Raw genomic sequence first — 25,957 nt, 5'->3', positions numbered from 1 at the left:
TAAATAACACTAGTACATTTTAAGAGACTTTACCATTCCTGTTCTCTGGCAGTGAGAGGGCAGATGCTGACAGGGCTGTCTGTGTTAACAGAGATTCAAAGAAGAACACAAGGACAGGTCCCTGTGCCCCTCCTATGTCTGCACAGCAAGGCTGAACTATAAAAACCTCTGTGTGTACCTGCCCTAAACCTGAAGTCCCACTCAGGCAGCACCAGCCAGGGCTCCAAACTTGGAGCTGAAGAAAAATCTTCTGGAAATTGAAAAGGGTGTCAGAGTGTTACAAGAGAAGGGTCTATGGAAAAAGGCTTTGATTTTGCTGGAAGAAGTTTCTCCTAACCGGTCACTGACTTTTCTCCATGAACAGCTCCCAATGGCCAGAGAAATCAAATGTCCAACAGCAGCTCCATCAGCCACTTCCTCCTGCTGGCATTGGCAGACACGCGGCAGCTGCAGCTCCTGCACTTCTGCCTCTTGCTGGGCATCTCCCTGGCTGCCCTTCTGGGCAACGGCCTCATCATCAGTGCCATAGCCTGCGGCCACCACCTGCACACGCCCATGTTCTTCTTCCTGCTCAACCTGGCCCTCAGCGACCTGGGCATGATCTGCACCACTGTCCCCAAAGCCATGCACAATTCCCTGTGGGATACCAGCACCATCTCCTACTCAGGATGTGCTGCACAGCTCTTTTTTTGTGTGTTTTTCATGTCATTAGAGGTTTCCCTCCTGACCATCATGTGCTATGACCGCTACGTGTCCATCTGCAAACCCCTGCACTATGGGACCCTCGTGGGCAGCAGAGCTTGTGCCCACATGGCAGCAGCTGCCTGGGCATGTGCCTTTCTCTATTCACTGCTGCACACAGCCAATACATTTTCCCTGCCCCTGTGCCATGGCAATGCCCTGGACCAGTTCTTTTGTGAAATCCCTCAGATTCTCAAGCTCTCCTGCTCCAATTCCTACCTCAGGGAACTTGGGCTTCTTGCTCTAAGTGTCTGTGTAGCCTCAAGCTGCTTTGTGTTCATTGTTTTCTCCTATGTGCAGATCTTCAGGGCCGTGCTGAGGATCCCCTCTGAGCAGGGACGGCACAAAGCCTTTTCCACCTGCCTCCCTCACCTGGCTGTTGTCTCCCTGTTTCTCAGCACTGGCTTTTTTGCCTACCTGAAGCCCCCCTCCATCTCCTCCCCATCCCTTGATCTGGCCCTGTCAGTTCTGTATTCGGTGGTGCCTCCAGCCCTGAACCCCCTCATCTACAGCCTGAGAAACCAGGAGCTCAAGGCTGCAGTGTGGAGATTGGTGACTGGACAATATCAGAAACATTAAACTGCTGGCCAATTTCTGCAAATCACTTGAAATCAATGTAATCTTTCATTGTTCTTCTTGCGTATGGTGGTTGGTTTATTATTCTCATTCTTTTTATTTTTTTTAGTATTGTCCAAATGAAGTGCTACTGGTTTTGCCATTTCTCATTTCGTTTCTCTCCACCTTTGCTGTGGCCCCAGACTGTGTCAGTGAGGAGCTGTATTCTCAGTGGCTCTAAAGGAAGTAAAGGATCTCCAAGCAAAGTTTTAACCAGAGTTCCCCCTCTTGTTGCCTTCTCTGGAGCTGCAGCAGCAATGTCTGTGTGCAGAGCTGGGGGCAGATCAGGGCTGGCACAGCAGCTGTGCCCAGCAGCAAAAGCACTTGGTGTTGCCAGTGCTGCTGCCGTGGCCCTGCCCCGCTGCCCTGGTGGCCCTGGTGTTGCTGCAGGGCCTGAGTGCTCTCGGGGCCGGGCACAGCCCTGGGGGTGGCAGTGCCGTGGCTGAAGCAGGGACAGGCCATGGGCACGGCTGGGGCAGCACTGACGCCTCAGGCCAGGCCCTGGGGGCTCCAGGCTCCTTGCCCAGGCTCTCTCAAGAACACGCCCAGGCCAATGCTCAGTAAAGAAAAGCCCCATGAGCAGCCCCAGGCTGGCCGTGGGCAGGCTGGGGGCAAACAGCATGGCTGGGGCTCTGCAAGGGCCCTGGGGGAGATGGGAAGGAGCAGCAGAGCAGGGGCTGATCCATCCCCAGTGCTCTGCACAGCCCAGGGCAGTGTCCCAGAGCATCCTCATGGAGCTGCCAACAACATCCCCCCTCTGCAGCCCTGGCCTCTCCCCCTGCTCACACAGGTGCCCCATCCTTGCAGGCACACACACGGCAGCACTGGCTCAGCAGCCCCTGTTTGCATTGCACAGAGCAGGGGGAGCACCCCCATGCTGTTGCTGAGGGGTCATGAACCTGAGGGAGCACAAATGCCACCAGCCCCTGGGGCCAGCAAGGGCTGGGGGACACCAGGGAAACCACTCAGCTTTGTCCTGGCCTCTGCAGTCAGCCAGAAAGTTTGTTCCCATCAGCTGGGAGTTTCATGTCCCACTGCAGATGCTGCTGCTCAGAGCCAGGGCTGCCTGGCAGCCACTCCCAAACTGCCCCGAGCATTTCCCTGCCTTCACCTTTGCTTTCCTTCCTCTTTCCTGATCCAGATTTCTTCCTATTGCCCATTGCTGTCCCCTCCCCTGCAAACAGCCCATCCCTGTTTGCCCTTTCCTCTCTGGCCCCACTCCCCATTGCAGTTCCTGCCTTGGCACCATGGGAACGTCCCTTGGGGAGCAGGATCATCCTACAAGTGCTGCAGGAATTGTCTGCAGGCTCCTGCAGTGGCTGGTGCTGCTCCCTTGCCAGAGGCACCCCAGGCCAGGGGAGCACATCTGGGCTGCTGTGTCTGGCTCTGGGGCTCCCTGTTCTGGGCAGTGAGGAGGAGCTGCAGAGGCTCTGCAGGACTGACAGGATGGGCTTTGGGGCTGGCAGGAGAAGCTGAGGGACCTGGGCTGCTGGAGCTTCTGAAGAGGAGGCCCTGGGCTCATCCTGCACTTCTCCAAGGGTGTTTCCAGAGGATCCCAGAATCAGCAAAGGTGGAAAAGACCTCGGAGATCATCAATCCAATCTTTCCCCTGCCACTGCCTTGTGTCTTCTGAGCCTCCTCTTCTCCAGGAAAGACAACCCCAGCTCCCTCAGCTGTGCTCCAGACCCCTCTCCAGCATTGTGTCCCTTCTCTGGACACGCTCCAGCCCCTCCATGTCCTTCCTAAATTGGGGGCCCCAGAACTGCAAACAGCACTCAAGGTGCTGCCCAAGCAGTGCTGAGCACAGGGGAACAATCCCTGTCCTGCTCCTGCTGGCCGCACCATTCCTGAGCCAGGCCAGGAGCCATTGGCCTTCTTGGCCACCTGGGCACACTGCTGCCTCATGTCCAGCCTGCTGTCCATCAGTGCCCGCAGGTCCCTTCCTGCCTGGCTGCTGTCCAGCCACTCTGTCCCCAGCCTGTAGTGCTGCAGGGTTTATTGTGGCCAAAGTGCAGGACCTGGCACTTGGACTTGTTAAACCTCACCTTGCTGGGTTTGGCCCCTGCCTCCATCCTGTCCAGGAGCCCTGCTCCCAGCATGAGCCCAGTTGCTGCCCCTGTGTGCTTCCAGTTTACTTGTCACTCCCAGGATGATCCTGATCACTTCCCCTCACTCCTGGCAGGATCCCTCTTCTTCCGAGTATGAGCTCAGGCACTCCCAGCCATTCCTCATTATGATGCAATTTGTACCCAACGCGGTCCCATTTGCTCCCAGTTGCTCCCGCTTTCATCCAGTGTGTTCCCCATTCTCCCAGTTGGCCCTAGTATAGTCCCAGAAACTCCCAGTGTGATCCCAGTCTCTCCAAGCAGGGCCCCAGTCACTCACACTTGCCCCCAGTTCCCCCAGTATGATCCCAGTCACCCCCAGCACATTCCCAGTGGCTCCCAGTGTTGTCCCAGTCACTACCTGCATGGTCTCAGGCACTCCCAGTATATCCCAGTTGCCCTGAACATTCTCGTAGTCATTGCCAGGCACTCCCATTTACCTCAGCATGGTTAAGCTGCCCCCAGTTTCATCCCAGTCACTGCCAGGACATCCCAGTTGTCACCAGCATGCATCCTGTCATTCCCAGTTTTTCCCAGTTCCTCCCAGTGTGTGCGCAGGCAGCTCCCAGCATGGGCCTGGTAGGTCCCAGTAACCCCAGTTAGGGTCTATTGACACCCACTATAATCCCAGTGTGATCCCAGTCACTCCCAGTATGATGCCAGTCACCCCCAGTGGGATCCCAGTTGTTCCCTGTCAATGCCAGCAGGACCCCAGTAGCCTCCAGTGTGATCCTTGTGACTCCCAGTCTCTCCCAGTATATCCCAGTCACACCCAGCATGCTCCCAGTCACTGCCACTTCCTCCCAGTGGCTTTCAACATGATTCCAGTTGCTCACAGCCCCTCCCAGTCAATCCCAGTATGATTCCAGTCACCCTCATTGTGATCCCAGTCTCAGCCAACATGGACCCAGCTGCTCCCACTGTGATCCCAGTATGATCCCAGCTGCTGCCAGAATAGTCCCAGTTGTTCCCAGTTCCTCCCAGTATGATCCCAGTTGTCCCTCGAATAGTCCCAGTCCCTCTCAGCATGGTCCCACTCACTGCCAGTTGCCCCCAGCATGGTCCCAGCTGTTTGCAGTGTGGTTCCAGTCCACCTGGTATGGTCACAGACACTCCCAGTATATCCCAGTGTGCCCAGTAATGTTCTGGTTAGCTCAGAATTATCCCTGTCTTTCCCAGTTCCTCCCAGTTGCTTCCAGTATGATTTCAGTTTCTGGCAGTTTCCTGAAGTAAGGTCCTAGTTGCTCCAAATATAATCCCAGTTATAGTCTCAGTTGCCTCAGCATGGTTTCAGTACCTTCCAGATGATCCCAGTTGCTCCCACTGTGCCACATTTTCCTCCCAGCATGGGCCCAGTAGCTCCCAGTAACCCCCAGTTAGGATGCATTCTCATCTGCAGTAATCTCAGTGGTTCCCAGGACGATCCCAGTTGCACCCAGTCACTCCCAGTATGGTTACAACCACCCCCAGTATGATCCCAGTCACTCCCAGATCCTCCCAGTATGATTCCAGTCATGCCCAGAGTGACTCCCTGTCACTCCCAGTGTGGGCCCAGTTGCTCCCAGTCACCTCCAGCATGGTTCCAGTCACAGCCAGCACCTTTCCAGTCACTCCCAGTTTGGTTCCAGTATGAACCCAGCCACTCTCAGATACTCCCAGTACTATTCCTGTCAATCCCAGTATGATGGCAGTCAGTTCCAGTATCACCCCAGCATGGGCACAGCTGCTCCCATTATCATCCAGTGTAGTTTCAGTTGCTCCCATTTACCCCAGTGTGGTTTCAGTCTCTCCCAGTGTATCCCAGTTGTCCCCACTATGTTCCCAGTCAGTCCCAGTTGTCCTCAGTTGCTTCCAGCCTGATCCCAGTTGCTCACAGCCACTCCCAGTCACCCTCAGTGCAGTCCCAGTTGCTCCAAGTAAGATCCAGTATGATCCCAGTCAATCCTAGCATGGGCCCAGCCTCTTCCACTGTGATCCCACTAGGACACCAGTTGCCCCCAGCATGGTTCCAGTTGCTGTTCCTGTTCCTCCCAGTGTGATCCTATTTGCCCCCAGTATGGTCACAGTCACTCCCCGTATGGTCCCAGTCACTCCCCATATGATCCCAGTTCCTCCCAGCATGGTGCAAATCATGCCCAGTTGTCCCCAGTGTAGACCCAGTCACTCCCACTCACTCCCAGTTTCTCCCAGTTTGTGGTCCCAGTTCTCCCCAGCACAGTCCCCATTGTTCCCAGTGTGTTCCCAGTCATCCCCAGTGTGGTTACAGACATTCCTAGTATACACCAGTTGCCCTCAGCATGTCCGTGGTCATTCCCAGACACTCCCAGTGATCCCAGTAAGGTGCTTGTTACTCCAGTATGATCCCAGTCACACCCAGTATATCCCAGTTGCCTCCAGCATGCATCCAGTCATTCTCAGTTCCTCCAGTTTGCTTGTAGCATGATCCCAGTTTCTCTCAGTTGCTCCCAGTAACCCAAAGTGTGATCTCGGTTGCTCCATTTCAACTCAAATAAGAGCCCAGTAAGCTCCAGTAGGATCCTTGTCTGTAGATTTCATGTTTTTCTTTTTGCTGATTTATGTCCGGAGATAGCTCAGGGATGCCACTTGCTCGGTTTCTCGGCTGTTTAGGCTTGTAAGTTTTCTGCTGCTGTTTAGGCTGTTTAGGTGGCCTAGAAAGGCCCAGGGATGGCCTTGAAGAGCCCAGCGCTTCAAAGGACGAGGAGAGACTTCTGATCTTGTCTCGGTCTCGGTGTTTATTAATTGTTTATCTAAAAGATTTTCTTTCAGCCTGACAGAGGTCTGCACAGCAAGTCAGCCATGGGCACACTCCACAAGCCCCTGGGCGGTCACTTATCTTTATACCCGAAGTTACGTGTACAATATTTATCATTTCTCCCCAATACCTTCTACCCTTATTAACCGGTGCACTTCTAGTAATAACCAATCCCAAAGTGCCAACATCACCACAGAAGATGGAGGCCAAGAAGAAGAAGAAGAAGAACAGGACATGCCCCAATTCCTCCATCTTACTTCTTTAGACCCCCCTGTACCAAAATCCTAAACCCTGTGTTTTACACTCTAACTAACTTATCCCTTCACAATTCACCCAGTGAAATCCTCCCAGTCCTCATACAGGTGTCATTTCCTGTGTAGGATCAAAATCCTGCCACCAGACACTTCTGGCAACATTCCAGGACTCCCGAGCCCCCCCCAAGGGTGGTCTCGGCCTCTCTGCACCTCCATCCTGAGGTGCTGAGATCCCACATCTGCCCCTTCTGTTTGCACCAGGAAGACCTCTTTGGTTACCCGATTCATATCCGATTTGCATGTTTTAAACATGCAAATATGCATGGGACGACAAGTATGAGGACTAGGAGAACTATTAAAACATAGAACCCTACTCTTAAAATTCCTCTCCAAATGGGAGAGATGTCAAAGAACTCTACCCTTAAAATTCTTCTCCAAATGGGAGAGATGTCAAAGAATTCTACCATACATTTTGCTTTGGCTGACTAATAGGTAAATTACCCCCATTGCTTATTGCAATGAATGAAAGAACGATGCGCATAAGCATCATGAAACTCATGGCTTCAATTCAGTGTGACATCATTGTTTTGCTTTTCATTCAGGACCTTAACAGAGAATTCCCCCAAAGTCCTTAGTTTCTTTTTATTTCTCTTCCGAGTCGTCTTGGCAATCTGAGTCTCGACTTCTGTTTGAATGCTCGTTTCTTTGTTTTTTGGATCTTTGTTTCTGGGATCCGCGTTTTCATGTTCTCGCACTCGAAATGGTTTCACGTGTCGTGCCGACACCCACATCAGACCTCGATCTGTGGAGATACAAGCGAAAGCCTTGCCCCCCACTAGGTGGCGCTGTCACCGGCCTCCCCAGCTGTGTCTGTGGGCATATCAGAGTTTCGGCTGTGACTAGCGCAGCCTTTTTGCAAGGCAGTAAAACAAGTGTAAGTAGACACAGTGCTTAATTAGATTGTGCAAGAAGAGAACTAGAAAAGACTGATATTTTTTAAAACAGAGTTTATATAGAAGAGATGAATGAGATTAATTAGTTAATGAGACTTATGAGATTTATGAGACTTCAGCTGGTACTGCAGTAAGTCTGGACTGGAAACAATCTGCTGTAGGGATTTAAAGTTCTCTGTAACAAACAGAATAGCCTGCCTTTGCAGGCAATTTCAGGGAGCCTTTGGTACATCAAGAGGCTAGCATGCTGTGTGAGGTGACAGTGGCTGTCCCCTGGGCACAGGGACAGCTCTGGCTGCCCTGTCTCCCCAGGGAACACGGGAATGGCCTGTGGGCAAAAGCTGGATGTGCAGGTATTATTGCAGTGCGGTGTTTATGAGAAACACTGGTATTGCTGTTTTGCTGTTCTAATAAGTGTCAGGGCACATGCCCCGAGTGTAAATTAGAGGGTTCTGGTCAAGCAGATTCAGAACCTAAGGTCTTAGAACTTGTGTGTGGGAATCACATCTGATACCTGCCACCTGGAGCTGTGTGTATAGGAGGAAAACTGAGAAACTACTGTGAAGGTCTGTAAAAAGGTTTGAGTGGAAGCGAGATAGGGCAAGGAGAAATAAATAATGAGAACTTACCAGAGCAAAGAGGTTCCTAAATTAGCCCCTTTTAGGAGGGGCTCACTGGGAGGAGGTTGCCAGTAAGAGCAGCTCAGAAAATAAAAAGATTTATAATACTTCATTGCTGTTAGTGCTGTTTTATAATAGGAAGATAAATGGGATAGAGTTTTTGTATGCTGAAATGGTTTTTTGTTTTAAGAAATCACCCAGAATGGCAAAGAGACTGTGAGATCAGACCGCCCTCTGGTCTTGGCCCTTGAAAAGGAAAACAAGGCAAAGAGAAAGCAAATCAAACGTTGTTTAGCATGCAGCATAAGATAGCAATGTATGAAATCAAGCAAAGATTATCATGCTGAAATGCAAAGCAATCACAGTTCACAAAATGAGTACATATGATTTGCTAAAGGCTCCTCCCAAGGTAAGGGAGGAAGGGTAAACATGACCTCCCAAAAAGGGAAGAAGTTTAGTCGATACAAGGGCCATATATTCAGTTTTAAATAAAGCTTTAGTACCTGTGGAGAATGTTTATGTTGTAGTGTGGGGAACAACTGAACAACTGGCCAGACTGAGAAGGCATACTTTTGCAAACCTTTAAAGTAACATGTGTACTATGTGTACCTGAAAGCTTTTGTACAATTTGCTCAATTTGCTAAACATTCTCAAATGAGAAAGGTTACTCTGGAGGCAAATGATATAAAGAGGTTAGGCTTACTATTAACAGACACTGAAATTAAAGACATTAGTAAGGAGATATTAAAATAAGTAAATAAGTGTTTTCAAGGGTATGGGCCTCTGCTGTACCAGGGAGAATGAAAGATGCCCCCCCACAGTAATCAAGCTTAAAGAAAGAACACAACCAGTGAGAGTTGAGTAGCACCCTCAAAAGGAAGATAAGGAAGGAATCAGCCCAATAATTGATAGTACTGGATTAAGGACTAAGATAACACAGAATTTGTACCCTGTGGTAGCAAATCCACATACTTTACTAACTTGTTGTGGTGGTTTGACCAGGAAGAAGTGGGAATTCTGGGATGTTGTGGTCAAACAAATGGGTGCTTGGATTTTGATATTGGCACCTGGTGTAGCCAGTGGGGTTTGGACACACCTCTGAGAACACACAGGGGTTAAAAGCAGAGCTTCGGCCCTGGGAGGCTCTCTTGGGACTTCGAGGGACGGAGGTCGGATCTCCCTTCTCCCATCCAGCTGCTGCTGCTGGGCGGGGGAGGGGCAGCCATGTGGTAGGCCTGGGCCTGAACAGAGATGGGGGTTGAGGAGGCCCTTGAGGATGGAAGGGTGGAGGAGCCCCAAGAGACATCGGGCAGCCATCCCCCCCCCCCCCCCCCCCCCGCCTTGGAGACAGACAGAGAGAGTGCAGCCTGTGTTTGTGTGCCATTACCTTGAAATTCAGGAAACATGTGCTGGCAGCAGGCAGCCCGGCTGAGGAGATGGGGGGGTGCAGCCAGGAGTCCAGCCGCCTGGAGGAGTTTTTAACCCTTTTTGGACAATGAAAACCTTACACAACATTAACCCTTCCTAGATGAGTGATGAAGGTCTGGACCAGAGAGAGAGAGAGAGTGAGAGATGTTGGAAAGATGGAGAAGATGGAGTGGCATTTTATGCTGGACTCTTTTGTGTAGTCATGGACAGAGCCATGTTTCCGTGTGATACAGAGACTGAGTCCAGGGGGAGAAATGTTCCAGAGCCAAAGAAGATTCAGTGTGGGTACCCCTCGGCCCCAGGGGGTATATAAAATATGGGGGGGACAGATGTCCCAAAGGTGAGAAGGTGAGATACTGTGCTTTTCTGGAACTGGACAAAGCATCCTTAAAAAGACAACCCAGGAAGCAGTCCTGATCCCTGTTTGGTGGTGAGAGCACCGGAACAAGGACGGAAAGGGCCACCACGACACATGGAAGGACTCCCTCTCCTCTTGAGGAATTGAAAGTTGAGCATTCTAAAGGGTGGTGCTGGACCCAGAACTGGTGATTTTGGATGATGTATTGTATTGGGAATTTAGGGGGGAGGAGGAGGAGAGTGTTTTTGTGAGGTTTTCATTTTCCTTGTGTTTTCTTTTTCTTTTGTGTGTAGTTTAGTAATTGTTTGTGTAGTTTAGTTAATAAACTTTTCTTTATGTTTAAGCTGGAGCCTGCTTTGCTTATTCCTGGTCACATCTCACAGCAGACACCAGGGAGAAGGTATACTCATGGGGGCTCTGGCTTTGCCAGGCCTAAACCATGACACTTGTCTAACACCTGAGCTAACCTGGTTCCCTGTTTTAGGCCTAAGAGATGCCTTCTTTTGCCTCCCTATCCACAAAGCCAGCCAGAAAATTTTTGCATTCAAACTCAAGCTCACATAGTCCATGTGCCTGAAGGCTTCAAAATTCCCCACTCCGATTGGAGAACAGCTTGCAAAGACCCAGAGTCCTGGGAAGCTCCACAAGAGGAAAGGAGGCTGTTGCAGTACGTGGATGATCTTCTAGTAGCCACTCAGATGAGGGAAGCAAGAGAAGCCTGCACGGTAAGCCTTTTGAATTTCCTAGGACTCCAAGGACGCAGAGTCTCAAAGAAGGCGGCACAGGTAGTGAAACAGAAGGTAATCTAAGAAGGTAATCTTCCTGGGGTAAGAAGTGACTGCTGAGCAGCAGACTTTAAGGCAGGGAAGCCCTATGCCAAACCCTGAAACCCCAGACAATGAAAGAACTCCTAACCTTCTTAGGCATGGCAGGGTAGTGCCAGCTGTGGGTTTATAATTATGGACTGCTCGCCAGACACCTCTATGCTCTTATTGCCAATGGAAACAGAAATCTGCAGTGGACAAGAGATGCCACACGGGCCTTTCACCAGCTAGAGAGTGCCCTCATGTCGGCTCCAGCTTTGAAACTTCCAGATGTAAGTAAACCATTCTTTCTGTTTTTCCACGCAAGGAATTGCCCTGGGAATATTGTCTCAAGACTTGGGTCCATACCAGAGGGTAGTTGCTTACTTCTCTAAGCAACTAGATGCAACAGCCAAGGGCTGGCCAGGTTGCCTCAGAGGTGTAGCAGCAGTTGTGCTGAATATTCAAGAGGCATGCAAGTTTACCCTGGGACAAAAATGACTGTGCTAGTGTCCCACACAGTGTCCGCAGTACTGGAAGTAAAGGGTGGCCACTGGCTTTCACCACAGAGGTTTCTGAAATACCAGGCCATCATGGTAGAGCAAGATGATATAGAGATAGTGGTGACTAATATTGTCAATGCAGCTTCCTTTCTCAGCGGAAATCAAGGAGAAGCAGTACACCAAGATTGCCTAGAAACCATTGCAGCTACCTACTCCAGCTGCCCAGACTTAAAGGACACTCCTTTGGATGATGCAGAGGCCTGGTTCACTGACAGAAGTAGCTACATTGCCAGTGGAAAGCGACATTGCAAAGTACACAGTGACTACTTGCAGAGAGGTAAGAGTCTGGACCCTTACCAACAGGTACCTCTGCACAGAAGGCTAAGATAAATGCATTGACCCATGCCTTAGAAACAGCAAAAGGCATTCAGAGTTGAGCATGCACGTGGAGCCATCTGGAAGGAGAGGGGACTGCTGACCTCACAGGGAAAGAAGAGACAATCCAACTGCTGGAAGCAGTTCAGCTACCTGAAAAAGCATATTAAGGCACACCAGAGAGTGAGCTTAAAATTGGAGGAAAGAAATGAGCTGGCGGATGAAGAGGCAAAGAAAGCAGCAAAGGGTGAGGTACAGATTTTCCAGGAAGGTAAGCCATAATATAATAATACTAATCAAAAGAGATGTACGACTGCAAGGGGTGGGCTACCATTGAAAGAGAGTTAGCAATCTCTTCCCATTTTTGTGGTTACTAGTGAAAGAGGGGCACCAGAAAACACACTAGGGCCTAACTACTTAAAAGCCTTTTATAGAGTGTGGCTCCTTTCTCAAAATGACCAAGGCTGCGAGTGATACAGAGTGCATTGAAATGAAGTGTTGACTTTGAAGCAGTAATTTCCACAGGCTTTCTAGAACACACATCTGATTGAAACAATCGTTGTATCGTTGTCAGGAATTTATATGCCACTATCACTCAGGTAAGCCGACAATGTGATCCTTGCCTCCAGACTAACCCCAAAATATCCCCCCAGCCAAAACTCGGTCAGACTGGGAGAGGCCATGAGTCTGTACAGCAGTGGCAAATTAACTTTTCAGAACTTCCAAGGAAAGGGGGGTATCATTATTTACTAGTATGAATGGATACATTTTCAGGGTGGCCAGAAACATTCCCCACCAGAACTGTCAAAGCTCAAGAGGTGACCAGATTATTTTTACAAGAAATAATACCACGCTCCAGAGTTCCAGCCACGATATCCTCAGATAAAGAATCACATTTCCTTTCAAAAATAGTGCAACAGATTAGTAGCCATCTGGGCATAGATTAGGAACTTCACACCCCATACCACCCCCAATCAAGCGGCCAGGGGGAGAGAATGAATCATTTGATTAAGCAGCAAATCATAAGACTGGGGCAAGAAGTTAATCTACCCTAGCCCAAGTTCTTCCACTAGCAATATTGCAAATTCAAACTAAACCTTGAGCTAAAGGAATGCTGAGTCCTTTTGGAATGCCTTATAGAAGACCATATAGAATACAAAGGGAATGTCCAGAATGTCCACCTACATGGTGGCATTAAGCAAACAGCTCAGAGTAATTGAGAAACATGTGGCTGGAACTCGGAGCAGGGAGTTAGATAGCCTGAAGATGATGTATATGTTAAGTCTCTTACAGAGAAGACTTCGGAACCACAGTGGGAGACACCACTTCAAGTACTTCTCACCACCTTCACTGCAATCAAAATCAAGGAGCAGAATGCCTGGATCCATCACTCTCGGGTGAAGAAGGCCCAGAAGCCCCTTCAGGAGTGACACCAGGAGACAATGAACTGAGATTAAAACTTACTCGGGCAAAATGAGTATATTGCGGTCGGGAGTAGCTCATATTTTAGTTTACAGAATTGTTTTGTGTGTAATTATAACTGAAGTTTCAGAACTAGAGAGTACCTCTACCCAAAGCAATGCTTAATGGCCTTGGTCCCTGGCATTTAATCAGTATACTGGATCCATGGGAAAACCTTCTGAGATAAAAGATTTAAACATATCTACTGTAGTAATCCATGAGAATCAGGTATATCAGGAGCAAGAATGGCAGGAACAGGAACTGTGGACACTTCAAGGAATCAGAGGAGAAGAAATCAAAGTAGGGTGCCAGGTCATCAATAGGGTAGCTTAGGAGAGACCAGGTGTAATTAGTGTCTGAATCTCCCCTGGTGTATATGAACACCAGGAAGTCTGTGATAACCTAATCAGTTTCCTTAGGTCATTTTCCAAGCTAGTTGGCTGAACACCCCGGCAATGGCTGGTAAAGGGTGCTGAAGTGCAGGTGGTGAATTAACCCAAGCAAGGAAGGTGATTTCCTTTATTTATAGCTATCCCTTTTCCTACTGAGATTTGGATCAGTGATTGTCCCAGTCTGAGGCAGTTGGATTCTGCTTAAAAGAGGTAGAGAGAGACCCCTCCCTCAGAGCTCAGCAGCAGGCTGTAGGATTTTGAGCATCACTTTTGTGCTGAGTGTTTCAAGTAGCAGAAACCTGATTCCAGTTTCTTCTGAGGCACTGCAATGGATTTCCCCTTCAGTATTTACTTGAGGCTTGGACCTGAAATCTTTCTACCCAAATCCCATATGTTCCAGCCAGTTTTATTCTCATCTGTTTGAAAAATGCTGTTATCTTCTGCCCTGAACACAGTCCACAGCTTGATCTTAGCTAGGGGCAAGGTGGGTGAGGTTTTGTAGACCAGGAGAGACATTCCTGCTTGCCACACATCTGGGAAATCAGGTGCTTTGGAGGGGGAAGGAGAGGTTAGATTCCCTGAGGTCTCTACATTTCAGAACAAACATCTGCCTCAAGTATGACCTAAACCTCTGTCAGATACACTTGTGAAGTGTGTCTGAATTTGCAGTGTGAGCCCAACACGTCCCTCTGGCAGGGAGGGATGGTCATGGACAGAAAGCAGTTCCTGTTCCCCATAACAAACATCTAACTGGCATATTAGGGACAAGATTAGCAGTTTAAAATGGAATTGATTCAGAAATACTGATGAATAAACTGGCCACTGCAGCAGGTAGCCTAACAAAATTGAAGCAACCCTTACAGTCATCTCTATTGGCATTAGGAACTAGCCAGTGACAGATTTCAAAAGCACTGCCAAAGTAAGGAAGTATGAAAAGGCCAGGGACCAAGACCACAAGTTGATAGTAGAAGCACTTAGTACAGTTCAAGGTAATGTGTCTTTAGCTTTCAGTTGTATACAAGCACAGTTATGGATGCAGGCAACAGCAGCTCTGATCATATGGGAAAGGGGTGAAGGTAATTTTCCAGCTGAAATTCGGAAAACTGTGTGGGATAATGCAATTGATATTGAAAGGAAGTTCCAATACTGGTGGGCTATGGTGAATTTCACCTATGATCCTGCTTCTAATGTGGCCACTGCCTTTGTGCTTACCATACATAATGCCACTGTTTATGTTATCCATCCCATCATTGCCCTAGGATTAAACCATGAAAGAACAATACTCTATCCTTCAGAACATAGAGTGTGGGCACAAAAGATGATTGGGAAGTGGCAGACAGTAAACTTAGAGTCCTGCATTACTAGAGAAACAATGAGATTCATTTGTGAAAGCAATACTATTAATGCCCAAGATGTGTGTTTGGACACTGAACAGTGTATTTGCCACTTTGAAATTCATCCAGTCACTGACCAGAAAACTGCGCTCGTATATAATGGAAAAGGGTGTATGCCTGAGAACTGCCTGTGCTGCTGTAAAAATTGATAGCAATGATGTTATTTTGTCTAGTAGAAATCATTCTAATTTCTGTATTTGTAATTTTGTTAGGATTATTTGGTGTGATTTTTGTACTCAGCCCCAGTGACATCCCACCAGCTGGTTAAAACCAATTATACAATGTATCACAGATTATCACCTACCCCTATTGAGATGGACCTTACATTGGTAAAACAATTAATTAAGCACCAAGACCTACAGCAAATCTTGGAAGACATCCAAGAAAGGGGAAAGAAAACCTTAATTACTGTCCAACACGATACAAAGGAGATAACCAGGGTTCTACAAAGAATAAAACAAAATACGGATCATCACTGGTGGGATGTGATCTTTGGGCGGTCACCAACTGCGAATGGAATCTTTAATAAGTTGTGCCACCCCATTGTAGTTTTGCTAATATTAGTTGGTATAAGCTTAGGATTATCTATTATATTGTTAATTTGGAACTGGAGAATACTACAATGAATAGCTGTATTAACCTTTTTATCAAAGATATATGGTGGAACATTAAAAGACACTTATTGTCATGAGGGTTTTCATTAAGTAAAAGCATTTACTTATTTCCGAGGAAAGGGGGGAATGAGACAGAGTAGAGATCCATTCTGAATTAGGTGAAGTGTCTAGGAGAGGTGAAAAGTCTGTGAGGCCAAAGCTGAAGGAAAAACTCACATGCCAAGACAGCAAGGAGACAGAGAAAGAAAAACAGAAAAGACCACGAGGTCAATTTGCCCCCGACCTAGGAATTTCTTTGATAAAGAACTGGCGATAAATGTCACGTGGAATGAATATGTATGAACCTATTGTGAAACTGTATGCATATGCATTTGGAAGGGGGATAAAAGGAGACCTGAGATCTTCAGGGGCAGGCATGCCTATTGAATTTTCTCCGCATGTGTCCGGCCGTAAATAAACATACCGAGCATTACAACTTTTATAAAGTTGTGAGGTTTCTTCTTTTCTCCGCAAAACACACCTGGGCCAGGCTGTACAAGCTGACTGGACGGGGCCACAGGCAGGAGCGTCATGACTACATCAGCAGGCTGTGCTTCGGTGAGATCCAGCAGGGTCCTGTCCAGCCTGTGCTCAGCAAACTGATTGGCCAGGAGCCACTGGTTGATGTACCTGACAAGGGCAGGAACCTGGAGAAGGCACGGGGAGACTTGGAAAGCTGCCAGAGGGAGGAATGTCCCCAGCTTCCCCCCAAAAGTGCTTCCCTTCCCACCACACTGCCATGGCCTCAAAGAGTTACAGTGACCAGCAGGCGTGGCTTGGGAGAGCAAGCAATTCCTGGGAGGATCAAACCCTGGCCTCAGGCTGCTTACTTGCTTTGGACTGGAAAAGCCCTCCTCTACGAGCATATCCAGCAGGGCAGCACTGGTCTTGGTTTTGAAGATGTGCGAATATGCTCTGAGCCCAGTTACCATGGTGCTGGTCTCTTCCGCCCGAATTTTCTTGATGAATTTGCAAACCAGCTGTAGGAGAAGGGCAAGAAGCCAGGGATGTTGCAGGGAATGCTCAGGCGCGGTGCCAGCAGGCCCAGCCCAGGTGGGGATGGCTGCAGGTACCTGCGCTGTGCTGCGGAAGAGGCCACGGGCGGGGTCCTGCTCCTGTGTGCGCTGCAGGGCTGCACCTGGCAAAGAGCGAGCGCAGCCAGAGGTGAGGGGCTGCGGAAGAGGCCGGAGAACACAGCCCAGCCCTGCGCTCCCCAGGCAGGGACAGCCCCAGGATGCCCCAGGGGATGGAGCACAGCCCCTGTGGGGTGTCTGCCCGGCCCCTCTTCCGTCCTGTCCGTGGGAATGGGATGGGATTGGGTGGGATGGGATAAAATGGGATAGGATGGGATGGAATGGCGCCAAGCTGGCTGCAGGCACCGACCCTGTGGCCCAGCTCTGCCACTCACCCTCCTGCGGCAGCTCAAACGGCACCACCGCTTTGGTTGCATGTGCTGGGGCAGCTCCAGGGCCTTCTTCCTCCTCTTTCCCCCAGGCCACCTTGGGCGCTTTCAGGGGTCTCTGCTCCATGATAATGACTGGATTTGTGAGGGCACCTGCAGAAGAGAAGCCTCCGGAAGGCCACAGGTCACCAAGTCCTGTGGTCTGGCCTCGAGCTCAGCTGCAGGAAGAACGCCTCGAAAAGGCTCCGGGTCAGACAGGAACGAGTGCGCTGTGTGGGGGCTCCTCACGGCACTGCTCTGTCCCGTTCTGCCCCGTTGTGTGTTCCCAGCAGCCGGGAAAGCTTCTGTTTCCCACGTGTCACAAAGGGCCCTTGGTCACCGGGTTCCGTTCCATGGCACAGAGACCGTGCTGCAGCATGCCACCCAGGGCCCTGGCACACACTGCCTTCTGCCCTGGGGCCGCCCCCAGCCCAGCCAAAGTGGCCCAGCTTGGAAGGAGTCCCTGGCCCCAGGTGTCTAAGACAGCCCGACAGGATCTTTAGGAAGGGCTCAGAGCATCAGCAAACGCTGCCCGGCTCTGCGAGCTCAGTCCTATCCCCATATCTTTCCCTGAGAACATTTGAATTTCTAAATGAGAATCATTTGAAGGGAGGGGATTTGCATTTTCTATTTCAGAGAAGCCTTCTGCCTTCATTAGCAGACACGTCTCTCTTCAAACCAAGAAGATTGTTTATCATCTTGCAGATGCGCAGTTGCTGGGGAGCCCCGTTTTACACCAGGGCCCTGGAGAACCATTCCCAGCAATTGGGAAAATCCTAGGTAGTCCATCCACCCACAGATGAGGTCTCCAAATGTGCCCCGAAATTGGGTCCAGCTCTTAGAGGCCTAAAAGAGTAAGTCCAAGTGACTTGATGATATTTTTAGCCCAGAAAGCCCTGCAGCTGATGGCACACTTCACGATCAGCAGGGGACACAGCTAGGCCAAAGCCCAGACCTCTGCTGGGAGCCTTTCTCCTCAAATACCCTTCAGACAAACCTCCATGCAAGTCAGTTGGGAAAGTTTCTTCCAATGATCCATTTCTGGCACATGACTACACAGGCTTATGTGAAAGATTCTAAAGCAGCTGCTGTGGAGTCAAGGAGCCAGCACTAAGAGTCCTTGTCATCTCTTTGTAGCTAAATCCCACTTTGGGGGATTTGAGGGAGTTTGGAATGAGCTAGAGAGCAGACCTCCGAGTTTTTTAGATGATGCCGTTGCTATTTCTTCTCTTCTACATAGACAGGAAGGGTGAGTTTGGCTCACATCTGCACTGCATGGCTCACAAGGCCCGCAAGACTTGTAGTTACAAGAGCTTTGAAGGATTTCTTGGCCAAGAAGACACTGCCAACAAGAATATTTATGTTTTGCAGCCAATCCTTCAATATTTCGTCTTAGGGACTCGTGCTACAGTGTAAGCTTCCTTAGCCAATCATGTTATGACACACAAACTCACAGCACTGCATCCTAAGCTTCTTGTTTACCATTGTAACTACTTATATTTTTTCTAGATCTTCATCACTAAAGCTCTAAACTTTCCTCCACTTCAACATTCCTCCCCGTGTCTCTGCAATAATAAACTAGAAATTCACATTCTCGCTTCTAGTACCTAGCGTTGCAAGCCCTTTCCAAGGTCTCTGATCAAATCCTGTGTTTAATTCTCAGCTTTGCTGACAAGACCAGAGGTCTGAGATTTCCTTGCATTTGGGTTTCCAACAACACCGATGCTGTTAGTTCCACAGTGCCCAGGGTCTGTCTTGCAAGTCAGCCCTGGCAGGAACAAGGCGCGCAGCTGCCGGGGGGCTGCTTGTGGCCTCTGACAGCCCATTGCTCAGGGCTTGCCAGCGCCCCAGCCCCTCAGGGGCTGCCCCAGCCCGGCCAAGCTGCCCGGCAGCAGCGCCGCAGCCCCACAGCAGCTCCAGAGCAGCCCCATCCAGAGGCACCTGGGAGCCCTCAGCAAGGCAGCCAGCAGCACACGGGCAGGAGGACACGGATGGCGCTTCCTGCCTGGCACAGGGCTTGTGGCCATCTCCGGGCACCGCTCTCACAGGGATCCCCGCAGCTCCGGCCCCTGCCCACCCGCTCTGTCACCAGCACAAAGGCTTCAGCAGAACCACCACAAGCCTAGGGGCTTCTGGCCATTTCCCCTGCAACACTGCACACCTGGGCAGCTTGCTGAGCCATGGCACACTTTTCCCCCTCTTCCCCTATGCCATGCAGACCCTGCGCAGTAAAAGAAAGCTCCTGGGAGTCTGTGTATTATAACACACTCTATATTCATATACTAATGATAAAATTAAAAAAAAGAAAAGAACAATCTCAAAGAAATGGAAAATTCCCGCTGACTCGGGTGGCCTCAGCAGAAAGAGGCATCAGCACTCGGCAGAGCTCCAGCAGCGCAGATAGCCAAGCCCCGACAGATGAGGCCGTGTCCTCCATGCCCAGCGCAGATGTTCTTGCACCCTCTGGAACACGGAATATCGCTCACTCTGCAGTGCCTGGAGGACATACGTTTGATGTGCCAGGTCCGACACAGCACTGCTGGTGTCCTCTGTCAGGTGTTCAAGGGCTGAAAGAGAAAGGAACAGAGCCACGGTCAGATCCCGGATCTGCGGGGAGCCGAGGAGAGCCCCCTGCCAGGGCCATCCCAGCCAGCTCTAGCCATGGCCAGGAGGGAGCAGGGACCAACGGTACCAGCCCGAAGCTGCTGACCATGAATTCCCCCAGGTGGCCCTGAAATCTCTGTGTGCTCTGCCCACGCCACCCCTGGTCCGCACAGGGAGCAGAGCCCTCTTGCAGCCGGGGCAAGGCTTGCAGCTCCCCCGGCAGCCCCCGCTGCCAGCCCGCTGCCCTCACTCACCGTTGCAGATGAGCCGGAGCTCTTACTTCTTCCCCCTCAGGCGCCGGCCGGCCATGCCTGTGAACACAGAGCCTGTCACGGCGCCAGCGGCACAGCTCCCTGCCAGCAGCGCTGCCGGCGCTGTGGCCACACGGGCTACTGGCCCGGCAGGGCTCGGCCCGGCCCTTGCCGCACGCTGCCGCCCCAGGGCACGGCTGCCAGAGGGTGGCAGCAGCAATGCCCAGGCCAGGCGGGGCTCCACGGCGCCCCAGGGCACGGCTGGCGCTGCCGGGGCAGCAGGCGGGGCCGCAGCCGAGCTGCGGCGGGCCGGGCCGGGGAGGGAGCCCGGGCTCGTGGCTCACCCATGAACCTGACGGCCGCCGCTCGCAGGGGCTCCTGTGGGCTCTGCACGTAGGGGAGGGCCCGGCGCAGGTGCTCGGTTGCTCGGCTCCTGTCCTCTGCCAGCTGCAGAGAGCGGCAGGAGGGAAGGGTTGGCGCGGGCTCAGCCCCTGGGCCGGACGCTGCCTGCGCCCAGCCCCGGCCTCCCCTGCCCGCACAGCCCTGAGGCGCGGCCAGCAGCCGCTGGCCAAGGGCTCCCGAGGGGGGGGGGAGGGGGCCGGCTGCTGCCCGGGGAGCCGCGGTGCCGCCCCGCCCCGCAGCCCCGCCGGGCCGGGGCTCCCCCGGCAGCCTGGAGAAGAGCCCGCGCGTCCTCTGGCTGCAGCACCGGGCAGGACCACAGCTGCCCGCCCCGCACACTGAGCACCGTGCTCAGGGAGCTTCTCCGGGCTGAGGCTGGGGCTTGCAGGCTGTCCTTACCAGGCACTTGCTGAACTTCCACAGATTCTGGCTCTTCACCAGTCTTTCAAGATCTCTCCTCTTCAGGAACTCAGCCACACCAAGCAGAGTTTCCTGAGAAGCCTGGAGAGCAGCAGAGACACGGAGATGGCCCCACAGCCCAGGGCGCAGGACCCGCGTCCCTGTGCCAAGGCTTGCAGGAGGCTGCAGCCCAGCAGGTGCCAGGGCAGGAGGCAGCCGAGCCCCCTGCCGGGGGGACAGCAGCGGCCCATGAGTCCTCACCCGTGCCACAAGCCGCTTCTCATCATGGCAGTGGAGGATGAGGGGCAGCAGGCTCTGGCGCAGGGGTGTCTTCAGGGCCTTTTTTTCCTTTTGCTGTGGAAGAGTCACCAATGTTCGGAAGAGCAGTATGGAGATGAGCTGAACCTGCCAATTGTTCTGTATGGAAGGAAGAAAAAAGACCTCAGCATCGGCTGCACAGGGCTCAGCCTGGCACAGGCCTGCAAATTCACAGGGCACAAGGTGTCCGGACAGCACCCAGTGGCCGTGGCTGGGAGCAGTGAGCCTTACGTGGTCAAAGAGTGGCAGCAGCGCCTCAAGGAGCTGCAGTGTGATGGGGCCAGGCATCAGCACATCATTGTCCAAGATGATAAAGCTGAGTAGCATGACTGTCATGAAAACTATCTCTCCATCTGCATCCCACAGGAAGTCCACAAGACTTTCCGTCAGGCTCCACATTTTTTTGGTCTGTGCAGAACACAAGTTTGTGAAACGCCATCCTGCTGCCGCAGGGCCCAGAGGCCAAAGGCCTGTCCCAAAGCACTTGGGCAGCTGAACTGGGAGGCAGGAGAGCTGGGAGCAGCTGCCCCAGAACTCAAAGCCCTGCCAAGCCCAAGCGACCACATTCCCCAGCTCAGCCTCAGCCACTGCCCCCTTCTCACCAGTGAGGGCTCCTCAATGAGCTCAAGAAGGGCCCTGAGTGCCAGGCGACGCCTCTCCCTGCACTGGCTCTGCAGCTGCCTTGAGAAAATTTGCAGGACTCTGTTAGCACCGCGTTCACTCAAGTCCAGGCACTGGAGGACCTGAAAGGCACAGGGCAGTGACAGGGAGCTGGCCGGCAGGAGCCCGGGGCCGCACGGGGCTGGGCCCAGGCAGCAGCACAGGGCACGGGCACCGTGCCAGGCAGCTGCGGCTCCGAGAGGGCAGAGAGCTGGGAGGCAGCTCAGCCAGGCAGCGCTGGCCATCAGGCTCACCTCCACAAGGAACACCAGGGCGGGCAGCTCCCAGCGTGGCTCCTGTGTGCTGAGCAGCTGGAGCAGGTAGCGAGCGATCCGGGAACACAAGGGGATGGAGACACAGCACATCTCCCTGGCAGGAGGAAAAGGAACCAAGACTGTGGGCCAGGGGGACAAACCTCTGCAAGGACTGACACACAGAAGTCTGGCCTTTCCCCAGCATCCTGCAAGCGGCCCTGGGCTATTTGGGAGGCAGCTCCTGGTGGGCACCCTCCTCTCCCAGCCTTTTCCAGTCTGCTTGGCCATCCCTCGGTGACAAGGCCTTCTGGGCCACAACCTCAGGGACTGTGTGGAGCTCCCTAGGCTCAGAGCACAAATGTCAGAGGCAGTGGGGAGAAGGGGGTCTCACCTGGCCAGCAGACCCACGGCATAGTGGTGGGTGTCAGCGCACAGCAGCGTGTCCCAGCCACACCTGCGTTCCATTGCCAACACCACATTCTCGTGCTGCATTCGGCAAAGCAGGGACTTCAGGGTCTGCACTGCAAACCTGCGTGCACAGCAAAGCCCAGGTCACGCTGTGAACACTGGCTCCTGCCCAGGGACCTAGCAGGGACAGGAGGAGTGGGATGGAGCACCTGTTGGGGCTGGTGGCAAGGCGGTATTCCTCCTGGCATCCATTCCAGAATGCATCGACCTCCTCTGGTGTATCCAGAGTGCTGAAAAACACTTGGGAGAGCAGATGCAGAAAGAGGCAGGGCAAATACACCGTCACCATATGTGGGACACAGGGCATCTGGAGGATCTTCCACATCACCACAGTTGCCTGCAAAGGACAAAGGCCCCCGAGACAGGGCTCAGTGCCAAGGTGTCCATGTGGCAGGGCCCGAGCGTGGCAGGGAGAGGCCCAGAGAGACCTTGGCAGGGGGAGCACGGGGCCTGGTGGGCCTGAAGCTGCCCCTGGGCCAGGTTTCAGGCCAGCGCCTGAGGCAGGGAGATGCAGTGGGGGAAGGAGGATGGAGAGCTGCTGGAGAGGCAGCCTTGGGGACAGCAAAGGCCAGTTACAGAAACTCACAGCCAGGCCAAAGACACCCGTTTTGTCCCCATCGGAGGTGCACGTGCTGTGCTCTGGCCAGCTCCCCAGCACATCCAGCAGGATCAGCTGCGCCGGCTCCGTAGTCCTGACTGAGCCCATGATGGTCTTCCACATGGCCATGGCAGCTCTGTGGGGTCAGAGCTCTGTCTCAGGGAGTCTCAGACACAGCCCCAGGGGAAGCTGAGCTGCCTGCCAGTTCTGCCTCTGCCCACTGGCCCTGGCTAGCAGCATCCAGGCAGCCCAGCCCTGTGGGGACAGAGCCCTGAGGGAGGGAGCACGGCAGCAGGCTCATGGGCTGACGTGTCAGGGCTGGGAATGGCAGCAGCCAGAGGGCCCTGGAACTCTCTGTTGCTCAGACACCTGGGGCAGGCTGTGCAGGGTGATGGGCTGGGGAGGCCTGAGCCCTGTGGGCAGGTGGGCCCCATACCTGTCACAGGACAGGGCCACACGCAGGAGCATCATGACTGCGTCATTTGGCTGTGCTTCGGTGAGATCCAGCAGGGTCTTGTCCAGCCTGTGCTCAGCACAATCATTGGCCAGGAGCCACTGGTGGATGAACCTCACCATGGCGGGCACCTGGATAATGCACCAGGAGACTTGGAAAGCTGCCAGAGGGAGCAATGTTTCCAGCTTCCCCAGAGAAGTGCTTCCCTTCCCACCCCACTGCTATGTGGCCCCAAAGGCTCACAGCAACCAGCATTGCTTGGCTTGGGAGGCCAAGCAATTCCTGGGAGGATCAAACCCTGGCCTCAGGCTGCTTACTTGGTTTGGATAGTAAAAATTTTCCTCTACAAGCATACACAGGAGGGCAGCGCTGGGCTTGGTTTGGAAGATGGGAGAGTAGGGTCTGAGCCCAGTGCCCATGGCGATGGTCTCTTCCTCCTGCATTCTATTGATGAATTTGCAGACAAACTGTAGGAGAAGGGCAGGAAGCTGGGGATGTTGCATGGAGTGCTGCACACACGGTGCTGGGCTGAGCAGGGACAGCAGGCCCAGCCCAGGTGAGGGTGGCTGCAGGTACCTGCGCTGTGCTGCAGAAGCGACCACGGCTGGACTCCTGCTCTTGTGTGCGCTGCAGGGCTGCATCTGGCAAAGAGTGAGCACAGCCAGAGCTGAGGGGCTGCGGGAGAGGCCGGAGAACACAGCCCAGCCCTGCGCTCCCCAGGCAGGCACAGCCCCGGGATGCCCCAGGGGATGGAGCACGGTCCCTGTGGGGTGTCTGCCCAGCCCCTCTTCCATCCTGTCCTTGGGCACTTCCCCAGGGGATAGCATGGCATGGCATGGCATGGCATGGCATGGCATGGCATGGCATGGCATGGCATGGCATGGGGCCAAGCTGGCTGCAGGCACCAGTCCTACAGTCAGTCTCTGCCACTCACCCTCCTGCGATGGATGGAACGGCACCACCTCCTCAGTCTCCTGTGATGGGGCAGCTCCGTGGCCTTCTTCCTCCTCCTCCACCCAGGCCATCTTGGGCACTACTGGGGGTCTCTGCTCCATATCTTTGACTGGGTTGGTGGCAAGTTGCAGGAGAGATGCCTTGGAAAAGCTCCAAGTTGCCAAGTCCTGCAGTTGTGCCTGGAAGGCACCTTGAAGAGAGAAGCCTCATGAAGGCTGCAGGACAGCAAGTCCTGCACTCGGTCTCAAGGGCTCCTGCCACAAGGACCGGAGACTCCTGTCAAGGACCATGGTCTGGCCTCGAGCTCAGCTGCAGGAACAAGGCCTTGGAAAAGCTCCGGGTGGGACCCGAACGAGCGCGCTGTTGTCAAGGTCTGCCCGAATGAACAGGTGACGGATGATTTTTTGGTGCAAAAAATAACCAATAAGGCACAGGGGGTTTGCAGTAACAAATCAACAAAATGCAATTTTATTGATAATAACCACAGCTTAATATGCGTTTGGTTAGGGAATCTGGGGAAGAAAAGGGTAAGACAAGGGAAGAGGGAGGAAAGAAGGTCAGGGAGGGGCTATAGCTACCGAAAGATGTCGTTGTCCTTCGGGGGTCCAGCTGTCGAAGCTCACTGGTGAACGTCTCGGGAAGATCTCAGAGGACGGTCGGATTGCACCCAAAAATCTACCATTTTTCATTGGGGGAAGGGTGGCCAAAATTAGGTTTCCATGGAGGGGAAAAGAATAGGAACAGGAGGAGGGGGGTGTTTATTCCATTGTTTTCATGGCTGAATGCTCGCAGGTACATTTATTATGGGCAGTTTTTCCCCCCCTCTCCGAGCTGGGGGGGTGGTCAGTCCCAGTCTCTGGAAGGGGGTGCCAGGGGGGTGCCAGGGGGTGCCAAGGGGGTTTCTTGTCTTGTCTTGGTTCCTTTATGAGATGATTTGCATCCCTGTTTGTCTGTCACGGTGATTGAAGACAGGCAAGAGGGGTCTTCTCTTGGAGGGGGGAGCCACCCCAGAGCTCAGACCAGCCAAGTCAGGAGGTAAGGAGGAAGTCCAGATCCATTGTTCAGAAAAGGGCAGCATGCCCCTTTAGAGTACAGCATGGCATGTTCTGCAAACACCACCTGTGAACACACTGAATAAGCATGAGACTTTCTTTCCCAACTGGTTCAACAGTTTTTTAACCTTTCGGTGGTCTTTTCTCATGACAATTGTGAGGCAAAAAATGAAAGATTTTCAGATGGACTTTCACACCCAGGAGCAGCCCAGCACCCTCCAGCCCTTCCTGAGTCCAACATGTCGTGTCCTCTGCCCCCGAGCACCCTGGCCATTCCCTATAAACAACACAAACAATGACCCTCCTCTGCAGGAGTAGCTGATGGCCCCATCTTCTATTGCAATAAAGAGATGGAGCTGACAGCCAGTGTTTGGGTGGCAGCAGCAGCAAAGCCCAGCCGGCAGCAGCCCTGGCTGAGCTCCATGGCCAGGAGCAGCCGTGCATGCCCATGGTGTGGGCAGGCAGGAGCCAGGCAGGGGCTGCTGTGAGCAGCGGCGGGGTCCCGAGGGCTGGGGGAGCCCATGGGGCAGGCAGCAGCATGGGGCCCCCAAGAAAAAGAAACCCCATTTGCTTAGTTTTTCAGTTTTAGAAATTAGAAAATTATAGAAATATTTCAAAATAATTTTTCTGTAGAGAGACATCCCCAAATATTTCTTCCAAATTCCTATAGTAGTTAA

General features: G+C 52.5%; 1 protein-coding gene across 1 annotated transcript; it reads left to right on the top strand.

Moving 5' to 3' along the window:
• The first annotated feature begins 387 nt into the window (after window positions 1-387).
• LOC131559636 (olfactory receptor 14A16-like) lies at window positions 388-1,320 on the top strand. The gene has a single exon (XM_058808053.1). It carries the CDS (start codon window positions 388-390, stop codon window positions 1,318-1,320), a length of 933 nt encoding a protein of 310 aa, XP_058664036.1.
• Window positions 1,321-25,957: the final 24,637 nt, after the last annotated feature.

This window comes from Ammospiza caudacuta, chromosome 7 (genome assembly GCF_027887145.1).
Source record: "Ammospiza caudacuta isolate bAmmCau1 chromosome 7, bAmmCau1.pri, whole genome shotgun sequence".
Lineage (NCBI taxonomy): Eukaryota > Metazoa > Chordata > Aves > Passeriformes > Passerellidae > Ammospiza > Ammospiza caudacuta.
Note: the sequence above shows the minus strand (reverse complement) of the source record. Positions and strands in the feature narration are given on the sequence as shown.

Excerpts from the sequence above, each read along its gene's own strand:
- LOC131559636 (XM_058808053.1), top strand. The coding sequence starts at position 388 with ATGTCCAACAGCAGCTCCATCAGCCACTTCCTCCTGCTGGCATTGGCA.